This window comes from Neoarius graeffei, chromosome 8, assembly GCF_027579695.1.
Source record: "Neoarius graeffei isolate fNeoGra1 chromosome 8, fNeoGra1.pri, whole genome shotgun sequence".
NCBI lineage: Eukaryota > Metazoa > Chordata > Actinopteri > Siluriformes > Ariidae > Neoarius > Neoarius graeffei.
This window is the reverse complement of record NC_083576.1, coordinates 54,624,269-54,646,982: the sequence shown is the minus strand read 5'-3', so window position 1 is coordinate 54,646,982 and position 22,714 is coordinate 54,624,269. Positions and strand designations below refer to the sequence as shown.

Here is a 22,714-nt window from a genome sequence, read left to right as displayed (position 1 = left end):
CCAAAAACAAAAACAATCCTGCCAGCAAACATAGGAAAAAAAAAGGAGCGATCTCACCTCTTCAGATGTTGGTTTAAGTCCGACAATACATTCCTCAAAAAGGGCGTAGAAGAACAAAGTAATCCATCAACATGTAGCATTCAATTTATTCCAGACCATTAAAGAATTCTGGAGGATATCAGAATGTTGGCGTACCGGCTTCCATCTACCCCCATTCATTCCTCTTTCCGCGTCTTTCGTTTTACGCTACTGATTAATAATCAAAACTTTATGTGGCTAATGCTACAGAAGAAGGGGTTTATGCACATGCGTCTACTTCTTCTATTGTTCTGGTGTCTCCGATGGGACCGTCTTACAGCGCACGTAGTGGTGTGGCATGTGTATTGCATCGTTTTCAGCAAGCGTTGCGTTGCCATATGGACCTGATATTTTACTGATCCGTTGCCCATGTAGACGCGATATTTAAAAAAAAAAAATCTCGTTGCCGTTGTCGTGTGGATGTAGCCTAAGTGATGAGGGAGCATATGTTTGGTCTTATGTATAAGGATGAAAAGGCACAACAGTTTAGCACTTAACCTGCATATTACCCTGGCATTGCAGACATCCCATTCTGCAGATAAATTCTCTCTCCTCAGATTAACTTGATCTATCTTTTTTTTTTTTTTCTCTCCTCACCATCAACAACAGAATGCACTCAGGAAGCTTTCCACTCAAGAGGCCTCATCAGAGACTTAACTGTGTGATCCAGTGGACCATGGCTACTATGTTTTGCCCCCAAAGAGGAGTTGCCTGGGTTAGTCAGGACTCATGAGCCCTAGTGTTTATGTATGGAGAGCAGCCCATGCATTGGGACGGGATGAGACAAAAAGAAAGCTTGGATATCCCTTGTCTTTATAGGGTTTTACTCACACCTGACACTATGTCACTGGATAGGAAGATTATGGACCTGTCCAGAGAGGGTTTGTTAACCTTTCTGGAACACTGGGGGGTCAGTTAATAAGAGGATGAAGCAGAAGTTGTACAGACTAAAGCATACAGGCTACTGACAAGCTGACTTCACTAATACTGGGGTATCTTTGTCGCCTGCAAAGCAAGGACCTAATCATAGATGTTGTTTAATATACTATCCATGTCACTGCTTTCTTCTCCAGTGGAAATAATTAGTTTGATTAAAGCCATTTGTTATAAGGCAGAGAGACTGAGTGGTAGTGAGTGCAGGCCCATTTGAAGGAACTTGCCCTTGGGTTCAATTACTATAAGGGGCTGCTGAGTGCAGGGTATTTAATACTTTGTCAAATCTATTCTGTCTTCTAAAATGGCGGCCTCTTTAGCAGGAATGCCTGGAGGGCTATTGCTCAGGATCTGATGGAGACAGTGCTCTCTATTAGAAATACTGAAAAGCCATTAGTGCATAAAAAATTATGAAAGTACTTATCAATAAGTTTAAGTGTTTTATTGTTGTTTGATGTTTAATAAATAATGCATGATGATTAAACTTACTAATGCTTCAGCTATGGTAGAATGTCTGGGTTATCTTCACTTTGCCAGCTGTCAATCAGTCTGTAGTTATTAAAGTATCAATATCATCTTTCCACACTGCAAATGTAACACATACTTTATCCAGCTATCATTTCTAAATGTCTTTTTTTCTGGTCTTTAAGACACATCCATGCCATGAATATGTGTAAACATCAGTTGAAGTCAGGTGGCATTTCAGAGGTGACACCATTCCCCATAGAGTCAGATCTATTTTGGGGGCCCAATTAAAAGGTGTTGAGTGGCCGTGTAGTACAGGTGGCTCATCAGGGCTGGTGCGTTTGACAGTGACAGGGCCATGTTGTAGACATGCTTTTAACTCTATGGTCCAGCTCTAATGGGGACCCTAATGATGTTCCATGTGTCTTGGGACTGGTGTGTTGTGTGAAAGTTGGACACCCACCCAGAAGTGTTAGTGCTTGTAATTAACACCATGCCCTCCTGAGTCCACTAGTGACAACACACCACCCGCAGTCCTGACATGTCCTGCACAGGAACCAATGTCACACTGACAGGAAGAAAGTTCTCTGCAGTATGCTTAGATGGGAGGTTCAGATATTGAGTCTTTAAAGATTTAGCGGAGACTGTGCAATCCACAAGTTATTATCTCATAAATATCAGTGTCTGTGCATCTGTCAATGACAGTGAATCGGGGAATCAGGGAATGTGCATCTCCATTACATGCAGCTGTAGCTGTCAGGAGTAGGTGATGAAGAACCCAAGTGGGTCTCTGCTGAGATGTAATTGCAGAGTACTTGTTAGTAATTGTTGGATGGCAGACTAATGCTGACGGTGCTCATTGTGTGCGTGTGTGTGTGTGCAATAGTTGCTTGATTCATGGCTCTGGAAAAGGTTCAGACTGTTGGGAGATCCAAAAAAGACATGTAAACAGCTGTATAATTTTATTAATGGAACCACAATCCCACAATAACACAATCCTTTTCACAGCATTACATCATGGTGGGAAACTCAGCAGGTCGACCTTGATTTATTCCTTCCTCTTTATTCCTTTCTCAGTTTGTTCTCAAATTTTCATACTATTTTCCGCACTGGTCACAACACTCTCTGCCTTTTCTTTTGGAGCAGCCTGGTCACTTTTTCTTCTAATTTGTTCAGGCAAGTTCTTTTCAAAAACTGACAGAAACTGGCTTTTTAATTCCAATTCCAATTTCACTTTGAAGGCCACTGAATATATAAAGAACCTAACCCCAACTGGGAATGCTTCACTGGATAAAATACTTTGGACACCTGAAATATCTGAGCAAAATAGCTTGTATCCACTCCACTTGCATGTTCACCAGATTGTGTTAAATGAGACATCAGTGATGTTTATGATTGAAAACATTACTTGGAAGAACTTTGAAACACTAGTCAATCATGGGTGTGTCTGAGCTCATGTATGTGGAAGAGGGTAGTTAGTACTTTCCTCTGAGTGTTCAGGTGGCCTACAATGTAGCATGAGCAGCAGTTTGGAAAGATGCAGTGGGTGACTCCGTGTGTCTCAGAGGAAGTACATGCTAGCCCTCGTCCTCCCTGCTTGCTACCTACCATGCAACATGAGAGAGCTAGCTAGAGGGTGGGAACTGACAAATGACCAAAACTGGGTGAAAATGGGGAAAAACAAAAACAGTTTCTAGCTACTGCAAAGTTTTGCAGACAAAGTGGTTCGACAATGCTCAGAATGAGAGACAGGCTAATGATGAGGTGATCAGTAAAAGGGTATAACCTATGCAAGACTAAAAGGTAAACATTAGGAGTACTGTGGCAAAACAACAAGGAGAAACAAGCAGAGCATGAACACTTTAATGCATCACAGACATAATGTTGGAACAAGACTACACAACCAGGCAATGAGAGTCCAAGTTACTTATGGGAGTGAAGGTGAAGCTGAATAGGCTATTCCAATCAGTAATCAAGTGTTGGGGAACATGGATAGTTGCTTGATTCATAATCATGTGATGAGGTCACAGACTGAGGATCATGGGAAGTCTCAGTACTGTCGTCTGTAAAATATCCATTGGCTGCTCCAGACTTTGTAGAAAACTAAATGAGTTGGACCATTAAAACCCAAGTCAGGAGGAGACATTTCTACTTGACTGACTGTTTAGAATCCCTCTATCCTGCTCTAGCATTCAAGTATTTGTTTTTTGCTTAGGTATGGGTTTTGGGGCTGTGGCCTTTGAAGGAGCACTGAAGAAGGGTGCTGTATTCAAGTGAAGCTTCAGTTAACTTCCACCAAAATCACTAAAACTACCATTAGATTTCTTGAACTCCATATAGACCATAGGCAATTATTTATTCGTCACACTTTCCATCGCTGCTCTGCCACACTTTGACTAAAGTCAGTCGTTCTCAGCTGGAAATCATCAGCTGCCACACTGAGCCATAAACCCAGCTGTGACTCATCAATTTCATATATATATATTTTTTAAATAGAATTTAGCTTCCTGCCAATAAATGAACTAGTCATGCATGGAGCCAGTCAGAAAAATAGAAAAGCAGAGATGACTCAGACCATCACAGAGAGTAAGATTGGTGTTTTAGTGGCTGTAACAACTGTCTATGATCAAGGCCTTGTAAATATCTTAAAGTCACATTATAGCTAGGCATTAAATCCTCAGTGGTGACCCCAAAGGAAAGAAAAGCGTTCTCTAAAGAGCAGCTTCCTTCCTTCTTTGGAGCAGCAACTCTCTGTAATCCAGACTGATGGTATTCATTTCCTATGTAGAAGTCTATCACTTTGAAGTGTTTATCAGGTGATGCCCACAAGCTCCAGAGGAAATAGCCCAAGAGAACATCCATGGGTTTATCTGCTCTTTTCTTATTATGCGATTGCATTCCTGCACTGTGCTGGGACTTTACTGCTTTTCTTCTCCTCTAAACCACTTCCTCATTCATTTCCTCTTTGCATTGCTGCAAGAATGATGTGTTGCATCATTCATGTTGTCACTCTTTTAATGACATTGTTATGTGTTGGGCGGCACGGTGGTGTAGTGGTTAGCGCTGTCGCCTCACAGCAAGAAGGTCCTGGGTTCGAGCCCCGGGGCCGGCGAGGGCCTTTCTGTGCGGAGTTTGCATGTTCTCCCCGTGTCCGCGTGGGTTTCCTCCGGGTGCTCCGGTTTCCCCCACAGTCCAAAGACATGCAGGTTAGGTTAACTGGTGACTCTAAATTGACCGTAGGTGTGAATGTGAGTGTGAATGGTTGTCTGTGTCTATGTGTCAGCCCTGTGATGACCTGGCGACTTGTCCAGGGTGTACCCCGCCTTTCGCCCGTAGTTAGCTGGGATAGGCTCCAGCTTGCCTGCGACCCTGTAGAAGGATAAAGCGGCTAGAGATAATGTGATGTGTGTGTGTGTGTTATGTGTTGCTACATGTTTTGTGTTTTCAGCATCCATTCCATTCCTGTTCCATGATGCCAAATCCAGTTCCTGGTTGCTTGAAGGGTGAAACAATATGGATCTTACCACTCCAAGTGTGTTGGGGTGGTGGGTTTTTTTTCTCCTCCTCACACTTTTTTTCCGTGATGGACATAGGTATTATCCTTAAATTCTGTGCATCTTATATCCGTAAAAGTTTGTGATCTGAAAGTGCAGTGTTTTCAGTGACGTGTTTCAAAAGTTCTCAGCATTCTTTGGGGCCAGTTGGGTGTTTAGGCCTTTGTGGAGTGTAGAAAGCAATGAACAAATGAAACAAATTGAATATGGACATTATCACACATTCTCAATCAGCAGCAGGGCCTCAGGGGTTCCAGGTGGCTTGAGGGTTTTACTGATCTGTGACTAGAAGCCAGCTCCTCCTCCTGCTGGAGCAGGTGCTATTTTATTCTTTCTGATTGGCCAGTCTGCCTACCTCTTACAGTCTTTCCAAATGGCTCTTTAATGAGTCTGATGAAGCAAATGATGGGCAATTTTCACCCCTGGGGCCTACAATGAGCTTTACCCAGGATTCAAGGCTAAGCTGTGGTGGCATATTACCACAGTGTGTGTTCCGGCTCCAGATAAAAAGGTACCATTTGCAGGCAAGCATGGTTAAAAGACAGCTCCAGCATAGCTGGAAAATCATGAGTCAAATAAATTTTAAAATGCGTTTGTTCAGATGCTGTTTGGGAAATCAAGTTGCCGATTATCAGAGATGTAAAACGTACAAAATGATTTTACAAGTAAAAAATACTGTTATTATAATGCTGAAATTGTACGTCAGTGAAAGTATTTGGAAATTGCTTGTGAAAAAATCTACTCAAAAGTAAAAAGTAACTTGTTTAAAATTGTATGTCAGTGAAAGCATTTGGAAGTTGCTTGTGAAAAAATCTACTCAAAAGTAAAAAGTAACTTGTTTAAAATTCATCTCATCTCATCTCATTATCTCTAGCCGCTTTATCCTTCTACAGGGTCGCAGGCAAGCTGGAGCCTATCCCAGCTGACTACGGGCGAAAGGCGGGGTACACCCTGGACAAGTCGCCAGGTCATCACAGGGCTGACACATAGACACAGACAACCATTCCCACCTACGGTCAATTTAGAGTCACCAGTTAACCTAACCTGCATGTCTTTGGACTGTGGGGGAAACCGGAGCACCCGGAGGAAACCCACGCGGACACGGGGAGAACATGCAAACTCCACACAGAAAGGCCCTCGCCGGCCATGGGGCTCGAACCCAGGACCTTCTTGCTGTGAGGCGACAGCGCTAACCACTACACCACCGTGCCGCCCTGTTTAAAATTTACTTTGAGTAAAAGTTCCTTTTTTTTTTAGTTTAAACTGTGTGGCTGGCAACATACAGATAGATAGATTGTCCTCTGGGACCTTTCCCAGGCAATGCAGGCAGTGCAAGAGCATGTATAACATTATTTTTAATTTCAGATAACCTTTTTCATACAGCTGGAATTTATGACATTCATACAAACATTTTGAAATTGACACTTGATAAAGCACATTCCTTGCTTACAGATATCTGATGATAAAGTTACAGTACAAACTGTCTGAAAGGATATGCACTGAATCATAGTATTTGCATTACAGGGTTAGTCAAAATTATGTTAACACTTAAATGGTAGAAACCATTTATTCTCAAAACATACATCATACGTGCAAGATGATTTACAACCCCGATTCCAAAAAAGTTGGGGCAAAGTACAAGTTGTAAATTAAAACAGAATGCAATAATTTACAAATCTCAAAAACTGATATTGTATTCACAATAGAACATAGACAACATATCAAATGTCGAAAGTGAGACATTTTGAAATTTCATGCCAAATATTGGCTCATTTGAAATTTCATGACAGCAACACATCTCAAAAAAGTTGGGACAGGGGCAATAAGAGGCTGGAAAAGTTAAAGGTACAAAAACGGAACAGCTGGAGGACCAAATTGCAACTCATTAAGTCAGTTGGCAATAGGTCATTAACATGACTGGGTATAAAAAGAGCATCTTGGAGTGGCAGCGGCTCTCAGAAGTAAAGATGGGAAGAGGATCACCAATCCCCCTAATTCTGCGCCGACAAATAGTGGAGCAATATCAGAAAGGAGTTCGACAGTGTAAAATTGCAAAGAGTTTGAACATATCATCATCTACAGTGCATAATATCATCAAAAGATTCAGAGAATCTGGAAGAATCTCTGTGCGTAAGGGTCAAAGCCGGAAAACCATACTGGGTGCCCATGATCTTCGGGCCCTTAGACAGCACTGCATCACATACAAGCATGCTTCTGTATTGGAAATCACAAAATGGGCTCAGGAATATTTCCAGAGAACATTATCTGTGAACACAATTCACCGTGCCATCTGCCGTTGCCAGCTAAAACTCTATAGTTCAAAGAAGAAGCCATATCTAAACATGATCCAGAAGCGCAGGCGTCTTCTCTGGGCCAAGGCTCATTTAAAATGGACTGTGGCAAAGTGCAAAACTGTTCTGCGGTCAGATGAATCAAAATTTGAAGTTCTTTACGGAAATCAGGGATGCCGTGTCATTCGGACTAAAGAGGAGAAGGACGACCCAAGTTGTTATCAGCGCTCAGTTCAGAAGCCTGCATCTCTGATGGTATGGGGTTGCATTAGTGTGTGCGGCATTGGCAGCTTACACATCTGGAAAGACACCATCAATGCTGAAAGGTATATCCAGGTTCTAGCGCAACATATGCTCCCATCCAGATGACGGTTCTTTCAGGGAAGACCTTGCGCTTTCCAACATGACAATGCCAAACCACATACTGCATCAATTACAGCATCATGGCTGCGTAGAAGAAGGGTCTGGGTACTGAACTGGCCAGCCTGCAGTCCAGATCTTTCACCCATAGAAAACATTTGGCGCATCATAAAACGGAAGATACGACAAAAAAGACCTAAGACAGTTGAGCAACTAGAATCCTACATTAGACAAGAATGGCTTAACATTCCAATCCCTAAACTTGAGCAACTTGTCTCCTCAGTCCCCAGACATTTACAGACTGTTGTAAAGAGAAAAGGGGATGTCTCACAGTGGTAAACATGGCCTTGTCCCAACTTTTTTGAGATGTGTTGTTGTCATGAAATTTAAAATCACCTAATTTTTCTCTTTAAATGACACATTTTCTCACTTTAAACATTTGATATGTCATCCATGTTCTATTCTGAATAAAATATGGAATTTTGAAACTTCCACATCATTGCATTCCGTTTTTATTTACAATTTGTACTTTGTCCCAACTTTTTTGGAATCGGGGTTGTACATGACAGTCTCAACCTGTTCGCCATTGTGTTTAACACACAAAAACCAGCGAGCAACAGTACCATTTAAAGCCCAGACACACGTTTCACGGGGAAATGTCACCCATGGTGTACGTCTATCTGTAGGAGAAAAATAATCCATTAGTGTTAACATAATTTTGACTAACCCTGTATAAACAATCAATCCCATCCCATTTTCATATTGTAATATATTATATGGACACAAGTGTTTTATGGTGAAATATGTCACTCATATTTTTCATATGAGCTACATCTGGGACATGGAGATCCAAAACTGTGACATAAATCTCTGTAATGTCCCTTGTGAGGAAATTGATGAATTGTTTTGATAAATTTGGGTACTTTTTGTTTGTGAATGTGTCTGTATAATAAAAAGAAAAATCACATGCTGGCTTGAATATATGACGTTTATCTTCTCATGTTGAGAAACTCGTATTTTTCATATGAAATACACTGTTGAGCTGAGTGACATATTTTCCGATATTTCACTCTGATGGCGTCACTCCCAGTGTTCACTCCCACCGATTAGATGCATGTTATCCAAATGGCAAAACATTAAAACATTAAAATTAAAAAGTTTTTGATTAACTTGGGTTTTATTTTGTTTTGTATATGCATCCATATACTATAAAGAACATTACATGGTGGGGTGAAGATATGAAGTTTATCTTCTCGTGTTGAAAAATATATCACTCATTCACTTCGCTCACTCGTGACATATCCATTCACCACTTGAAGATAAACTTCATATCTTTGTGCAACTGTATAATATCCTTTATACATAAACATGGTGCACAAAGGGTACACAAATAACTCATTTAGTCTGATCATACATTACCGACTGAAATTATAGTAACGTTATGTCACCTCAACTAACAGCCAAGCTGATGTATTTTTGTACCATGTCATCTTCAGAACAGAAATGATAACAGAAGAAAAAACAAAACCATAAAGTTATGACAGGAAAGATTAGGTCATATTAAAATGTTGATTCCTATCATTTAGGCTCCTACACAGCAAAACCTCTATCAGGCCTGAGATCAAATATAGACCAGAGCAACAGAAGTGTTTTGGTGGACACACCCCTTTTTCCTACATAACCTCTGATGAAAAGAGGGTGAAATACCACCATCTCTAGTTCAGTTTAGCCTTGCAGTTGCTAAACTGGATCAAGCGGTGATGGTGGTTAGCACAGTCGCCTCACAGCAAGAAGGTTCTGGGTTTGAGCCCAGCAGCCTGCGGGGGCCTTTCTGCATGGAGTTTTCATGTTCTCCCCGTGTCTGCGTGGGTTTCCTCCAGGTGCTCCGGTTTCCCCCACAGTTCAAAGACATGCGGTTAGGTTAATACGGGATGGCCTTGGGCTGAGGTGCCCTTGAGTGAGGCACCTAACTCCCAACTGCTCCCCGGGCGCTGTTAGCATGGCTGCCCACTGCTCTGGGTATGTGTGTGTGCTCATTGCTCACGTGTATGTGCATGTGTGTGTTCACTACTTCAGATGGGTTAAATGCAGAGAGGAATTTCACAAGCGTGTGATGAAAAAAGTTCTTCTTCTTCAACATATTAACAGCAGTAAAACAAGCAAAGTGGAAATCTCTAGACATAAAAAATCATAGAAGACAGAAAGCAACATTACCTGGAGACTCAGGCTACGTTTACATTAGACCGTATCTGTCTTGTTTTCTTCGCGGATGCACTGTCCGTTTACATTAAACCGCCTGGAAACGCCGGGAAACGGGAATCCGCCAGCGTCCACGTATTCAATCCAGATCGTGTCAGCTCCGGTGCTGTGTAAACATTCAGAATACGCGGATACGCTGTGCTGAGCTCTAGCTGGCGTCTCATTGGACAACGTCACTGTGACATCCACCTTCCTGATTCGCTGGCGTTGGTCATGTGACGCGACTGCTGAAAAACGGCGCGGACTTCCGCCTTGTATCACCTTTCATTAAAGAGTATAAAAGTATGAAAATACTGCAAATACTGATGCAAATACTGCCCATTGTGTAGTTATGATTGTCTTTAGGCTTGCCATCCTTCCACTTGCAAGTGGTAAGTGATATGCGCTGGGATCACACACACAGCGGCTCAGTCCCGAATCACAGCTTGTTCACTTCACTCGCGTGCTCTGTGAGCTGCGCAAGGCCAGAGTGCGCACCCTCCAGAGGGCACTCGCTGTTCAGGGCGGAGTGATTTGGAGTGCAGGATGCCTGCGGAGCCGAGTGTATCCGTGTATTGGTATTGCTGTGTGAACGCAAATCGTGTATTGGTGTTGCTGTGTGCACACTAATCCTTTTAAAAACGTTAATCTGATGATCCGCTGATACGGTCTAATGTAAACATGGGCTCAGTGAGATAGTACATGTCAGGACCTCTGGCTATTGAGGGGAATCCATTCTGATGTTCAGCTAAAAGGACACTGACTACCAAGACCATGAAGTTTAACTCAATACTGACACCTGTCATCAATTGCCAAAGTACTAATGTAACATGCCTGATGTCATTGCAACTATACTTTTACCATTGCTTTTAAATTTTTATCTATTTCCATGTCAGAAACCTGTGGACTTCATGAGCCACCATTCAAATTCAAAGGTTAATTTTCCACTAAAAAGGGGCCATAACCACACCGCAGTATGAATGTTCCCTGATCACGGGTGGGTTTCCTGATAATGTTGCACTTTAGGGCTAACAAACGAGGTTAAAGACGCTCTTAAGCAACAAACATCATCTCTATGTAGATTTCCTGAACACACTCGTAAGAAGGACTCTTTAAGAGCAACTTTGCTACAAGCTTCTTTGCAGCGTATGTCCTCGCTAAAGCATTAGTAGTTGCCAAATCTAATCACTGAGGTTATATAGCAATTGTTTTTAGACAAAACCCAATGAAATATAAAGTGCTTAAAATATGTTAATATATTGTATCGTCATTAAGCATTACATATATAATGTGGTCATTAATGACTGAAACTATTTTACATTTTTTGACAAAAATATATATTTTTTTTAATTCCAAGCACGTTTTTCAATTAAACGAACAAATGTTCACATGAAAGAATGAGCAAATAATAAGCTAAATAATTAAGTAGAATGTTTTCCCTGTGCTCGCTCATTTCATTGTTATCCAACCAAGAGCTTAATTTCCCTTACAAAGTGGCATGCAGCTGAGTGGTATTTGGCATGTGCAATGGAGGCGAAAAAAAACTAGGAACTCTGCATTTACTAAAGATGACTTGTCTATTTTGCTGGATGCCATGGAACAGCATAAAGAAGTGCTGTTCACCAAATCCAAGCACCACTATGCAAATCAAAATAAGAAGCAGTTGTGGATATCCATTGCTGCGAACCTCAGTGCTTCAAGCACTCAATCAAGGAGTGCAGAAGAAGGAAGGAAAAAGTGGCAGGACTGCTCCAGCCAAACAAAGAGATCAATTCTGCAGGGAACAGAAGTAAGGAGAGAGAGGGAAAGGGTGACTGGTGGCATGTCAACTGTGGCTCCCCTGAACCCAGAAGAAGAACAGGTCTTTGCAATACTGGGGCAAACAGCCACCAAGGGCATACCTGGAGGCATTGATGTCTGTGGGAAGGACGTATCTATTCTTGGGTTTCACGTGATGTCACATCCGCCTCATTAGTTATTCAAAACTTTAGCTGGTGGTCTACCAAAGCTCAGTTCACAAAGCATTTGTACGAAGAAGGTGCATTGCTCGCATGAAAAATGCCTTACGCTTGCGTTGTTTTTGGTTGTTCGAATCGATCAAACTGTGAAACTGATAAGAGTTTCTTCAGGGTTCCCCGTGAACTAATAAAAAAGGGTGAATGAACACAAGATTTCACAAAAAGACATCAAGAAAGGTGGCTTTTGAACCTCTCACTGAAATCGAAGGGAGCCGAGTCGAAGCATGCTCGAGTTTGCAGTGGTCACTTGGTGAAAGGTTTGTATATCCCTCTCAGCTACAGTGCCTTGCAAAAGTATTCATACCCCTTGAACTTTTTCACATTTGTCCACCTTACAACCACGAACTTAAAAGTTTTTTATTGAGATTTTACAACCCCAATTCCAAAAAAGTTGGGACAAAGTACAAATTGTAAATAAAAATGGAATGCAATAATTTACAAATCTCAAAAACTGATATTGTATTCACAATAGAACATAGACAACATATCAAATGTCGAAAGTGAGACATTTTGAAATTTCATGCCAGATATTGGCTCATTTGAAATTTCATGACAGCAACACATCTCAAAAAAGTTGGGACAGGGGCAATAAGAGGCTAGAAAAGTTAAAGGTACAAAAAAGGAACAGCTGGAGGACCAAATTGCAACTCATTAGGTCAATTGGCAATAAGTCATTAACATGACTGGGTATAAAAAGAGCATCTTGGAGTGGCAGCGGCTCTCAGAAGTAAAGATGGGAAGAGGATCACCAATCCCCCTAATTCTGCGCTGACAAATAGTGGAGCAATATCAGAAAGGAGTTCGACAGTTTAAAATTGCAAAGAGTTTGAACATATCATCATCTACAGTGCATAATATCATCAAAAGATTCAGAGAATCTGGAAGAATCTCTGTACGTAAGGGTCAAGGCTGGAAAACCATACTGGGTGCTCGTGATCTTTGGGCCCTTAGACGGCACTGCATCACATACAGGCATGCTTCTGTATTGGAAATCACAAAATGGGCTCAGGAATATTTCCAGAGAACATTATCTGTGAACACAATTCACCGTGCCATCCGCCGTTGCCAGCTAAAACTCTATAGTTCAAAGAAGAAGCCGTATCTAAACATGATCCAGAAGCGCAGACGTCTTCTCTGGGTCAAGGCTCATTTAAAATGGACTGTGGCAAAGTGGAAAACTGTTCAGTGGTCAGACAAATCAAAATTTGAAGTTCTTTATGGAAATCAGAGACGCCATGTCATTCGGACTAAAGAGGAGAAGGACGACCCAAGTTGTTATCAGCACTCAGTTCAGAAGCCTGCATCTCTGATGGTATGGGGTTGCATTAGTGCGTATGGCATGGGCAGCTTACACATCTGGAAAGACAGCATCAATGCTGAAAGGTTTATCCAGGTTCTAGAGCAACATATGCTCCCATCCATACGATGTCTCTTTCAGGGAAGACCTTGCATTTTCCAACATGACAATGCCAAAACACATACTGCATCAATTACAGCATCATGGCTGCGTAGAAGAAGGGTCCGGGTACTGAACTGGCCAGCCTGCAGTCCAGATCTTTCACCCATAGAAAACATTTGGCACATCATAAAACGGAAGATACGACAAAAAAGACCTAAGACAGTTGAGCAACTAGAATCCTACATTAGACAAGAATGGGTTAACATTCCTTTCCCTAAACTTGAGCAACTTGTCTCCTCAGTCTCCAGATGTTTACAGACTGTTGTAAAGAGAAAAGGGGATGTCTCACAGTGGTAAACATAGCCTTGTCCCAACTTTTTTGAGATGTGTTGTTGTCATGAAATTTAAAATCACCTAATTTTTCTCTTTAAATGATACATTTTCTCAGTTTAAACATTTGATATGTCATCTATATTCTATTCTGAATAAAATATGGAATTTTGAAACTTCCATATCATTGCATTCCGTTTTTATTTATAATTTGTACTTTGTCCCAACTTTTTTGGAATCGGGGTTGTATGTGATAGACCAACACAGAGTAGCACATAATTGTGAAGTGAAACGAAAATGATAAATGGTCTTCAAAATTTTCAACAAATAAAAATCTGAAAAATGTGATGTGCATTAGTATTCAGCCCCCCTGCGTCAATACTTTGTAGAGCCACCTTTTGCTGCAATTACAGCTGCAAGTCTTTTGTGGTATGTCTCTACCAGCTTTGCACATCTAGACACTGAAATTTTTGCCCATTCTTCTTTGCAAAATAGCTCAAGCTCAGCCAGATTGGATGGAGAGCCTCTGTGAACAGCAATTTTCAAGTCTTGCCACAGATGCTCAATGGGATTTAGGCCTGGACTTTGACTGGGCCATTCTAACACATGCATATTCTTTGATTGAAACCATTCCATTGTAGCTCTGGCTGTATGTTTAGGGTCATTGTCTTGCTGGAAGGTGAATCTCCTTCCCAGTCTCAAGTCTTTTGCAGCCTCCAACAGGTTTTCTTCCAGGATTGCCCTGTATTTAGCTCCATCCATCTTCCCATGAACTCTGACCAGCTTCCCTGTCCCTGCTGAAGAAAAGCATCCCCATAGCATGACGCTGCCACCACCATGTTTCACAGTGGGGATGGTGTGTGCAGGGTGATGAGCAGTGTTAGTTTTCCGCCACACATAGCGCTTTGCATTTAGGCCAAAAAGTTCAACTTTGGTCTCATCTGACCAAATCACCTTCTTCCACATGTTTGCTGTGTCCCCTACATGGCTTCTTATGCCTGTCTTTCAACAATGGCTTTCTTCTTGCCACTCTTCCAAAAAGGCCAGATTTGTGGAGTGTACGACTTATAGTTGTCCTGTGCACAGATTCTCCCACCTGAGCTGTGGATTTCTGCAGCTCCTCCAGAGTAATCATGGGCCTCTTGGCTGCTTCTCTGACCAGTGCTCTCCTTGCTCACTCTGTCTGTTTAGGTGGACGACCATGTCTTGGTAGGTTTGCAGTTGTGCCATACTTTTTCTATTTTTGAATGATGGATTGAACAGTGCTTCTTGAGATGTTCAGAGCTTGGGATATTTTTTTTATAACCTAACCCTGCTTTAAACTTCTCCAGAACTTTATCCCTGACCTGTCTGGTGAGTTCTTTGGTCTTCATGATGCTGTTTGTTCTTCAGTGTTCTCTAACAAACCACTGAGGCCTTCACAGAACAAGTATATTGATGCTGAGAGTAAATTACACACAGTAGGACTCTATTAACTAATTAGATGACTTCTGAAGGCAATTGATTGCACTGGATTGTATTTAGAGGTATCAGAGTACAGGGGGCTGAATACCAATGCACACCACATTTTTCAGATTTTTATTTGTTTAAATTTTTGAAGACCATTTATCATTTTCGTTTCACTTCACAATTATGTGCTACTCTGTGTTGGTCTATCACATAAAATCTCAATAAAAAACTTTTAAGTTCATGGTTGTAAGGTGGAAAAATGTGAAAAAGTTCAAGGGGTATGAATACTTTTGCAAGGCACTGCATGTCCTTAATGTTTTCCAAGTACTTTTCTTGCTATGTGTCATTATTTTACAGTAATTTTTTAGTCACAAAGCACTAAAGTCCCCAGCTATTTCTTTGTTTACTCCTCGCAAAGTCCATATGAATGAAGGACGCAACAAAATTCTTACCCAGCCATACAGTTACAACCCCGAGTCCAAAAAAGTTGGGACAAAGTACAAATTGTAAATAAAAATTGAATGCAGTAATTTACAAATCTCAAAAACTGATATTGTATTCACAATAGAACATAGACAACATATCAAATGTCGAAAGTGAGACATTTTGAAATTTCACGCCAAATATTGGCTCATTTGAAATTTCATGACAGCAACACATCTCAAAAAAGTTGGGACAGGGGCAATAAGAGGCTGGAAAAGTTAAAGGTACAAAAACGGAACAGCTGTAGGACCAAATTGCAACTCATTAGGTCAATTGGCAATAGGTCATTAATATGACTGGGTATAAAAAGAGCATCTTGGAGTGGCAGCGGCTCTCAGAAGTAAAGATGGGAAGAGGATTACCAATCCCCCTAATTCTGTGCCGACAAATAGTGGAGCAATATTGGAAAGGAGTTTGACAGTGTAAAATTGCAAAGAGTTTGAACATATCATCATCTACAGTGCATAATATCATCAAAAGATTCAGAGAATCTGGAAGAATCTCTGTGCGTAAGGGTCAAGGCCAGAAAACCATACTGGGTGCCCATGATATTCAGGCCCTTAGACGGCACTGCATCACATACAGGCATGCTTCTGTATTGGAAATCACAAAATGGGCTCAGGAATATTTCCAGAGAACATTATCTGTGAACACAATTCACTGTGCCATCCGCCGTTGCCAGCTAAAACTCTATAGTTCAAAGAAGAAGCCGTATCTAAACATGATCCAGAAGCGCAGATGTCTTCTCTGGGCCAAGGCTCATTTAAAATGGACTGTGGCAAAGTGGAAAACTGTTCTGTGGTCAGACGAATCAAAATTTGAAGTTCTTTATGGAAATCAGGGACGCCGTGTCATTTGGACTAAAGAGGAGAAGGACGACCCAAGTTGTTATCAGCACTCAGTTCAGAAGCCTGCATCTCTGATGGTATGGGGTTGCATTAGTGCATGTGGCATGGGCAGCTTACACATCTGGAAAGACACCATCAATGCTGAAAGGTATATCCAGGTTCTAGAACAACATATGCTCCCATCCGGACGATGTCTCTTTCAGGGAAGACCTTGCATTTTCCAACATGACAATGCCAAACCACATACTGCATCAATTACTGCATCATGGCTGCGTGGAAGAAGGGTCCGGGTACTGAACTGGCCAGCCTGCAGTCCAGAGCTTTCACCCATAGAAAACATTTGGCGCATCATAAAACGGAAGATACGACAAAAAAGACCTAAGACAGTTGAGCAACTAGAATCCTACATTAGACAAGAATGGGTTAACATTCCTATCCCTAAACTTGAGCAACTTGTCTCCTCAGTCCCCAGACGTTTACAGACTGTTGTAAAGAGAAAAGGGGATGTCTCACAGTGGTAAACATGGCCTTGTCCCAATTTTTTTGAGACGTGTTGTTGTCATGAAATTTAAAATCACCTAATTTTTCTCTTTAAATGACACATTTTCTCAGTTTAAACATGTGATATGTCATCTATGTTCTATTCTGAATAAAATATGGAATTTTAAACTTCCACATCATTGCATTCCATTTTTATTTACAATTTGTACTTTGTCACAACTTTTTTGGAATCTGGGTTGTACAATGCACCGTGATCACTTCTCCGTCTTGTGTAACTAAGATCCAGGTCTTTAAAGGGGTTTCTGATGATCTTTGTGAATTATTTGCCTGAGAGATAAGAGCCAATACAAGTGAGAATCAAGCCAACTGTTGTTTGTTTACACTTCAACTTGCAGTGCTTTGTTGTAAAGAGGCCAACGAAAAGCTTAAAAGAACATACACGGCAAAAACAATACAGGATTCATTCAGCAGCAATTTGATACCGAGGTCTTTTAACCAGCCACATACAAAAAAGTTGTCAGCCTTCATACTCTTCCACACCGTTCATCTGTTTTGCTGTGTAGAAGGATGTTTGCAACACCAGATAGTTCAAGATGTCTGGAAACTTGACTGAAGGGTAGTTTTCGGGATTGTATGACAAATCCTTCTTTCCCAGACTGTAGGGGTCTATTCCATTGCACACAGCAATCTTCTGAATATGTCTAAAGCAAGCAGTGGCTTCTAGATTATGAGCATACTCTGATAAGTTATTACTAGTTGATTGCACTATGCCAGCCATTTTGGTTTGCTAGACCACCAGCTGTTTTACTGGAAGTGAAATTGCTAAGAAAAGTCACGTGACTGAAACCCAAGAATACCATCACCTGCCTCCCCCTCCCCAGATTGCAGTGCCTCTCCACCCCCCATGGCCCTGCTGCCTCCTCATCCCCTGGACCCTCTCGGCTGACCAGTTCCCAGGCTGCAGGCAGTCAGAGTCCAGCTGGCCAAGAATGTCACTGCAGCTGAGAGCTGCTCAACATTAAGGCCCTGTCCACACGGCAACAGATTCAGGTGAATCTGATAAAATTGTTTATCGTTTCGGCCTGGCGTCCACACGGCACCGGCGTTTTGGGTGCCCCAAAATGAAATCTTTTGAGAACGGGTTCCAGAGTGGAAAAATCTGGCAACGGCACCGTTGTGAAGTCGTCTGGATGAGTAGAACGGATTTGTTTACAATGACGTCACGACCACATGACTGTCAGTGCTTCATGCCGGGTAGAAGTGTAACGAACTCGATGCGAGTTGTCAACAAATCCTATAACTTGGTTCATGAAACGTGCTTACAAAATATTTTCACTGCTTTCCAAAAACAAAAACAATCCCGCCAGCAAAAATAGGGAAAAAAAGGAGCGATCTCACCTCTTCAGATGTTGGTTTAAGTCCGACAATACATTCCTCAAAAAGGGCGTAGAAGAACAAAGTAATCCATCAACATATAGCATTCAATTTATTCCGGACCATTAAAGAATTCTGGAGGATATCAGAATGTTGGCGTACCGGCTTCCATCTACCCCCATTCATTCCTCTTTCTGCGTCTTTCGTTTTACGCTACTGATTAATAATCAAAACTTTATGTGGCTAATGCTACAGAAGAAGGGGTTTATGCACATGCATCTACTTCTTCTATTGTTCTGGTGTCTCCGATGGGACCATCTTACAGCGCACGTAGAGGTGTGGCATGTGTATTGCATCGTTTTCAGCAAGCGTTGCGTTGCCATATGTACCTGATATTTTACTGATCCGTTGCCCATGTGGACGCGATATTTAAAAAAAAAAATCTCGTTGCCGTTGTCGTGTGGATGTAGCCTCAGAAGGAGCTGCTCCAGTTGCTCCAAGATGTGCATGAATAAAGGGAGCGACATCATCAGGAGCGGATGGCCCTTAAACAGGCAAAACTAGACCTGCTGTCCAGACAAGTGGAGCTTTGGAGTGGATTTGCTGGAGTGCAGCCATGATTATTTCAACTGTTCTCCACAGTGCCAAGTTGGCATTGTTTTGCCCTTACATACAGTATACACAATGTTACAGGTGCAGCAATTTGTTTCATTTATGATACTATATTAGATAATCACTTGCCTACTATTGGAGTTAAATTTGATTAAAATATGGCGTTATCAATGTAACATTACCACATTTCATTTAATACACGTGATTCCATAACATATTGAAATATAGTCATAATGTTATGTGTATATTTACTTAATAATTAATTTGATGTACTTGCAACATGCAAGAAAAATAATTGAATATGGGCAGCATATTCAACAACAGTTTTCACCCATTGTTTGTAAGAGTCCCTCAGGCATGCACATTCTGTGTATTTGGCTGTGAGAGAGCTCTTAAAGACATTCTTTGCTGTGAAGAGTGATCCATGATCCAATGAGCCGTAATTTAAGAGCAAACTCAAGTACTACTTTGGCTATGATGGTGTTTTGGAAAACCACATTAGCTTAAAGATGGTTCTTAAGAGGCAGTTAAAGATGCTCATATGATTAAAAGTAGACTGCCTTTCAGATTTTTCAAGTTTAGGTCATAAAAACCATTTTCCCTGACACCCAATTATTTTTGTTTAGTGGACCGAAAGCTACTGAATTCAAATCACAGACTTCCAATTTTATTCGTTTTTTTTTTTTTTAAAATGGAACAATTAATGAATTTAGGGTCACATGGCCCAAAATTCTCTGCTATTTTTTCTTGCTTCACCATGACCCAATTCAAGATACTATGTCATGCATCACGTGGTGGGCTTTCCCCATTCTCGCAAGGCATTGTGAGATACACATTTGAAACAGGAGAGGAAAATGGAGGACGTGAGTGTGCGAATGAAACATGAAAGACTGACTACAGTAACAGAAAGCGAGACTAAAAGATGTTATGTTGCGAAGGAAAGGAAATGCAGGACCAAAGTAATAAATATCGGCGGTCAGCGAGCACCTCGGTGTGATCAGCTGTTCATTTAGCGACAGAATGATGGAACTGTCAGTGCATGGTTAAGATAAACCTGTAGATGACAGTAATACAACACTGGATGTCAGCTGCTATAAAACCCAAAAGATGAAGAAGAAGAAGTAGGTAAACCTGCGCATGTACACATGGACTTCCTCTGTCTGTTCATCATGCACATTATCTCATCTCATCTCATTATCTCTAGCCGCTTTATCCTGTTCTACAGGGTCGCAGGCAAGCTGAAGCCTATCTCAGCTGACTACGGGCGAAAGGCGGGGTACACCCTGGACAAGTCGCCAGGTCATCACAGGGCTGACACATAGACACAGACAACCATTCACACTCACATTCACACCTACGCTCAATTTAGAGTCACCAGTTAACCTAACCTGCATGTCTTTGGACTGTGGGGGAAACCGGAGCACCCGGAGGAAACCCACGCAGACACGGGGAGAACATGCAAACTCCGCACAGAAAGGCCCTCGCCGGCCACGGGGCTCGAACCTGGACCTTCTTGCTGTGAGGCGACAGCGCCAACCACTACACCACCGTGCCGCCTCATGCACATTATTTGCAAAGGAATCCCCTCAAATTAAATAACTTCCTAGCCACAGAATGGCCTGTTTTTTGTTTTTTTTTGGGGGGGGGGGCGGTATTACAGAAATAAACATGTATCACAATGACCAAATTTCAGAGGGAACTAAATTTCATTGAGTTTATGAAATTCAAAGGCTGTCTAGCTTTAAGAGGCTTTTGGGAAACCCACCCACATAATTTCCTGGTGCGTAGTTCATGGGGACTTTTTTTTTTTTTACTTTGTAACAGAGGCAATTTAAATTGTAGTGAAATAAACATACTTAAGTAAAAGTAAAACTACAGTTTTTACTCCAAAAGTATAAGTACACCAAAAAAAAAACAACTTTGTTACAGTCATGAGAGTAAATGTAATTCATTACTTCCATCCCTGCATATTACTAAATAGTCCCTATTATAAAGTTGTTTTAGGGTTTTGGGATATGAGAGATTTTTTTTTTTTTATTATCTCGTCAGTGTTTATTTTTAAAGTTATATTAAAAAGCCAAGAAAGTTTGATTAAAAGGCAGAATAACACAAAGCTAAAGAAAAGAAAAAAAAGACTATTTTCTGACTTTTTTCATGGTCAGTCATAGCTTTTTTTTTTATCTATTTGATCATTTTAACATAAGAGCACATAACAATATTTGTGGTTGTCTGAGAGGGAATACATACAGTGGTGCTTGAAAGTTTGTGAACCCTTTAGAATTTTCTATATTTCTGCATAAATATGACCTAAAACATCATCGGATTTTCACACAAGTCCTAAAAGTAGATAAAGAGAACCCAGTTAAACAAATGAGATAAAAATATTATACTTGGTCATTTATTTATTGAGGAAAATGATCCAATATTACATATCTGTGAGTGGCAAAAGTATGTGAACCTTTGCGTTCAGTATCTGGTGTGACCCCCTTGTGCAGCAATAACTGCAACTAAACATTTGTGGTAACTGTTGATCAGTCCTGCACACCGGCTTGGAGGAATTTTAGCCCGTTCCTCCATACAGAACAGCTTCAACTCTGGGATGTTGGTGGGTTTCTTCACATGAACTGCTCACTTCAGGTCCTCCACAACATTTCCACTGGATTAAGGTCAGGACTCTGACTTGGCCATTCCAAAACATTAACTTTATTCTTCTTTAACCATTCTTTGGTAAAAAGACTTGTGTGCTTAGGGCCGTTGTCTTGCTGCATGACCCACCTTCTCTTGAGATTCAGTTCATGGACAGATGTCCTGACATTTTCCTTTAGAATTTGCTGGTATAATTCAGAATTCCTTGTTCCAACAATGATGGCAAACCATCCTGGCCCAGATGCAGCAAAACAGGCCCAAACGATGATACTACCACCACCATGTTTCACAGAAGGGATAAGGTTCTTATGTTGGAATGCAGTGCTTTCCTTTCTCCAAACATAACGCTTCTCATTGAAACCAAAAAGTTCTATTTTGATCTCATTTGTCCACAAAACATTTTCCAATAGCCTTCTGGCTTGTCCACATGATCTTTAGCAAACTGCAGATGAACAGGAATGTTCTTTTTGGAGAGCAGTGGCTTTCTCCTTGCAACCCTGCCATGCACACCATTGTTGTTCAGTGTTCTCCTGATGGTGGACTCATGAACATTGGCTAATGTTAATGTGAGAGAGGTCTTCAGTTGCTTAGAAGTTACCTTGGGGTCCTTTGTGACCTCGCCGACTATTACACACCTTGCTCATGGAGTGATCTTTGTTGGTCGACCACTCCTGGGGAGGGTAACAATGGTCTTGAATATCCTCCATTTGTACACAATCTGTCTGACTGTGGATTGGTGGAGTCCAAACTCTTTAGAGATGGTTTTGTAACCTTTTCCAGCCTGATGAGCATCAACAACGCTTTTTCTGAGGTCCTCAGAAATCTCCTTTGTTCGTGTCATGATACACTTCCACAAGCATGCGTTGTGAAGATCAGACTTTGATAGATCCCTGTTCTTGAAATAAAACAGGGTGCCCACTCACACCTGATTGTCATCCCATTGAATGAAAACACCTGACTCTAATTTCACCTTCAAATTAACTGCTAATCCTAGAGGTTCACATACTTTTGCCACTCACAGATATGTAATATTGGATCATTTTCCTCAATAAATAAGTGACCAAGAATAATATTTTTGTCTCATTTGTTTAACTGGGTTCTCTTTATCTACTTTTAGGACTTGTGTGAAAATCTG

The 22,714-nt window shown here is 41.2% G+C and overlaps 1 protein-coding gene across 7 annotated transcripts in view; it reads left to right on the top strand.

Moving 5' to 3' along the window:
• tenm2a (teneurin transmembrane protein 2a) overlaps positions 1–22,714 on the top strand; it is a 466,651-nt gene that overhangs the window by 27,916 nt on the left and 416,021 nt on the right. Inside the window, exon 3 of one of the 7 annotated variants that reach the window (XM_060927874.1) lies at positions 11,414–11,430. The exons of the other annotated variants lie outside the window; for them this stretch is intronic. Within the exon in view, the coding sequence (XP_060783857.1) occupies positions 11,414–11,430 (17 nt within the window). The remainder of the gene's footprint in view (positions 1–11,413; positions 11,431–22,714) is intronic. 7 annotated transcript variants of the gene reach the window in all.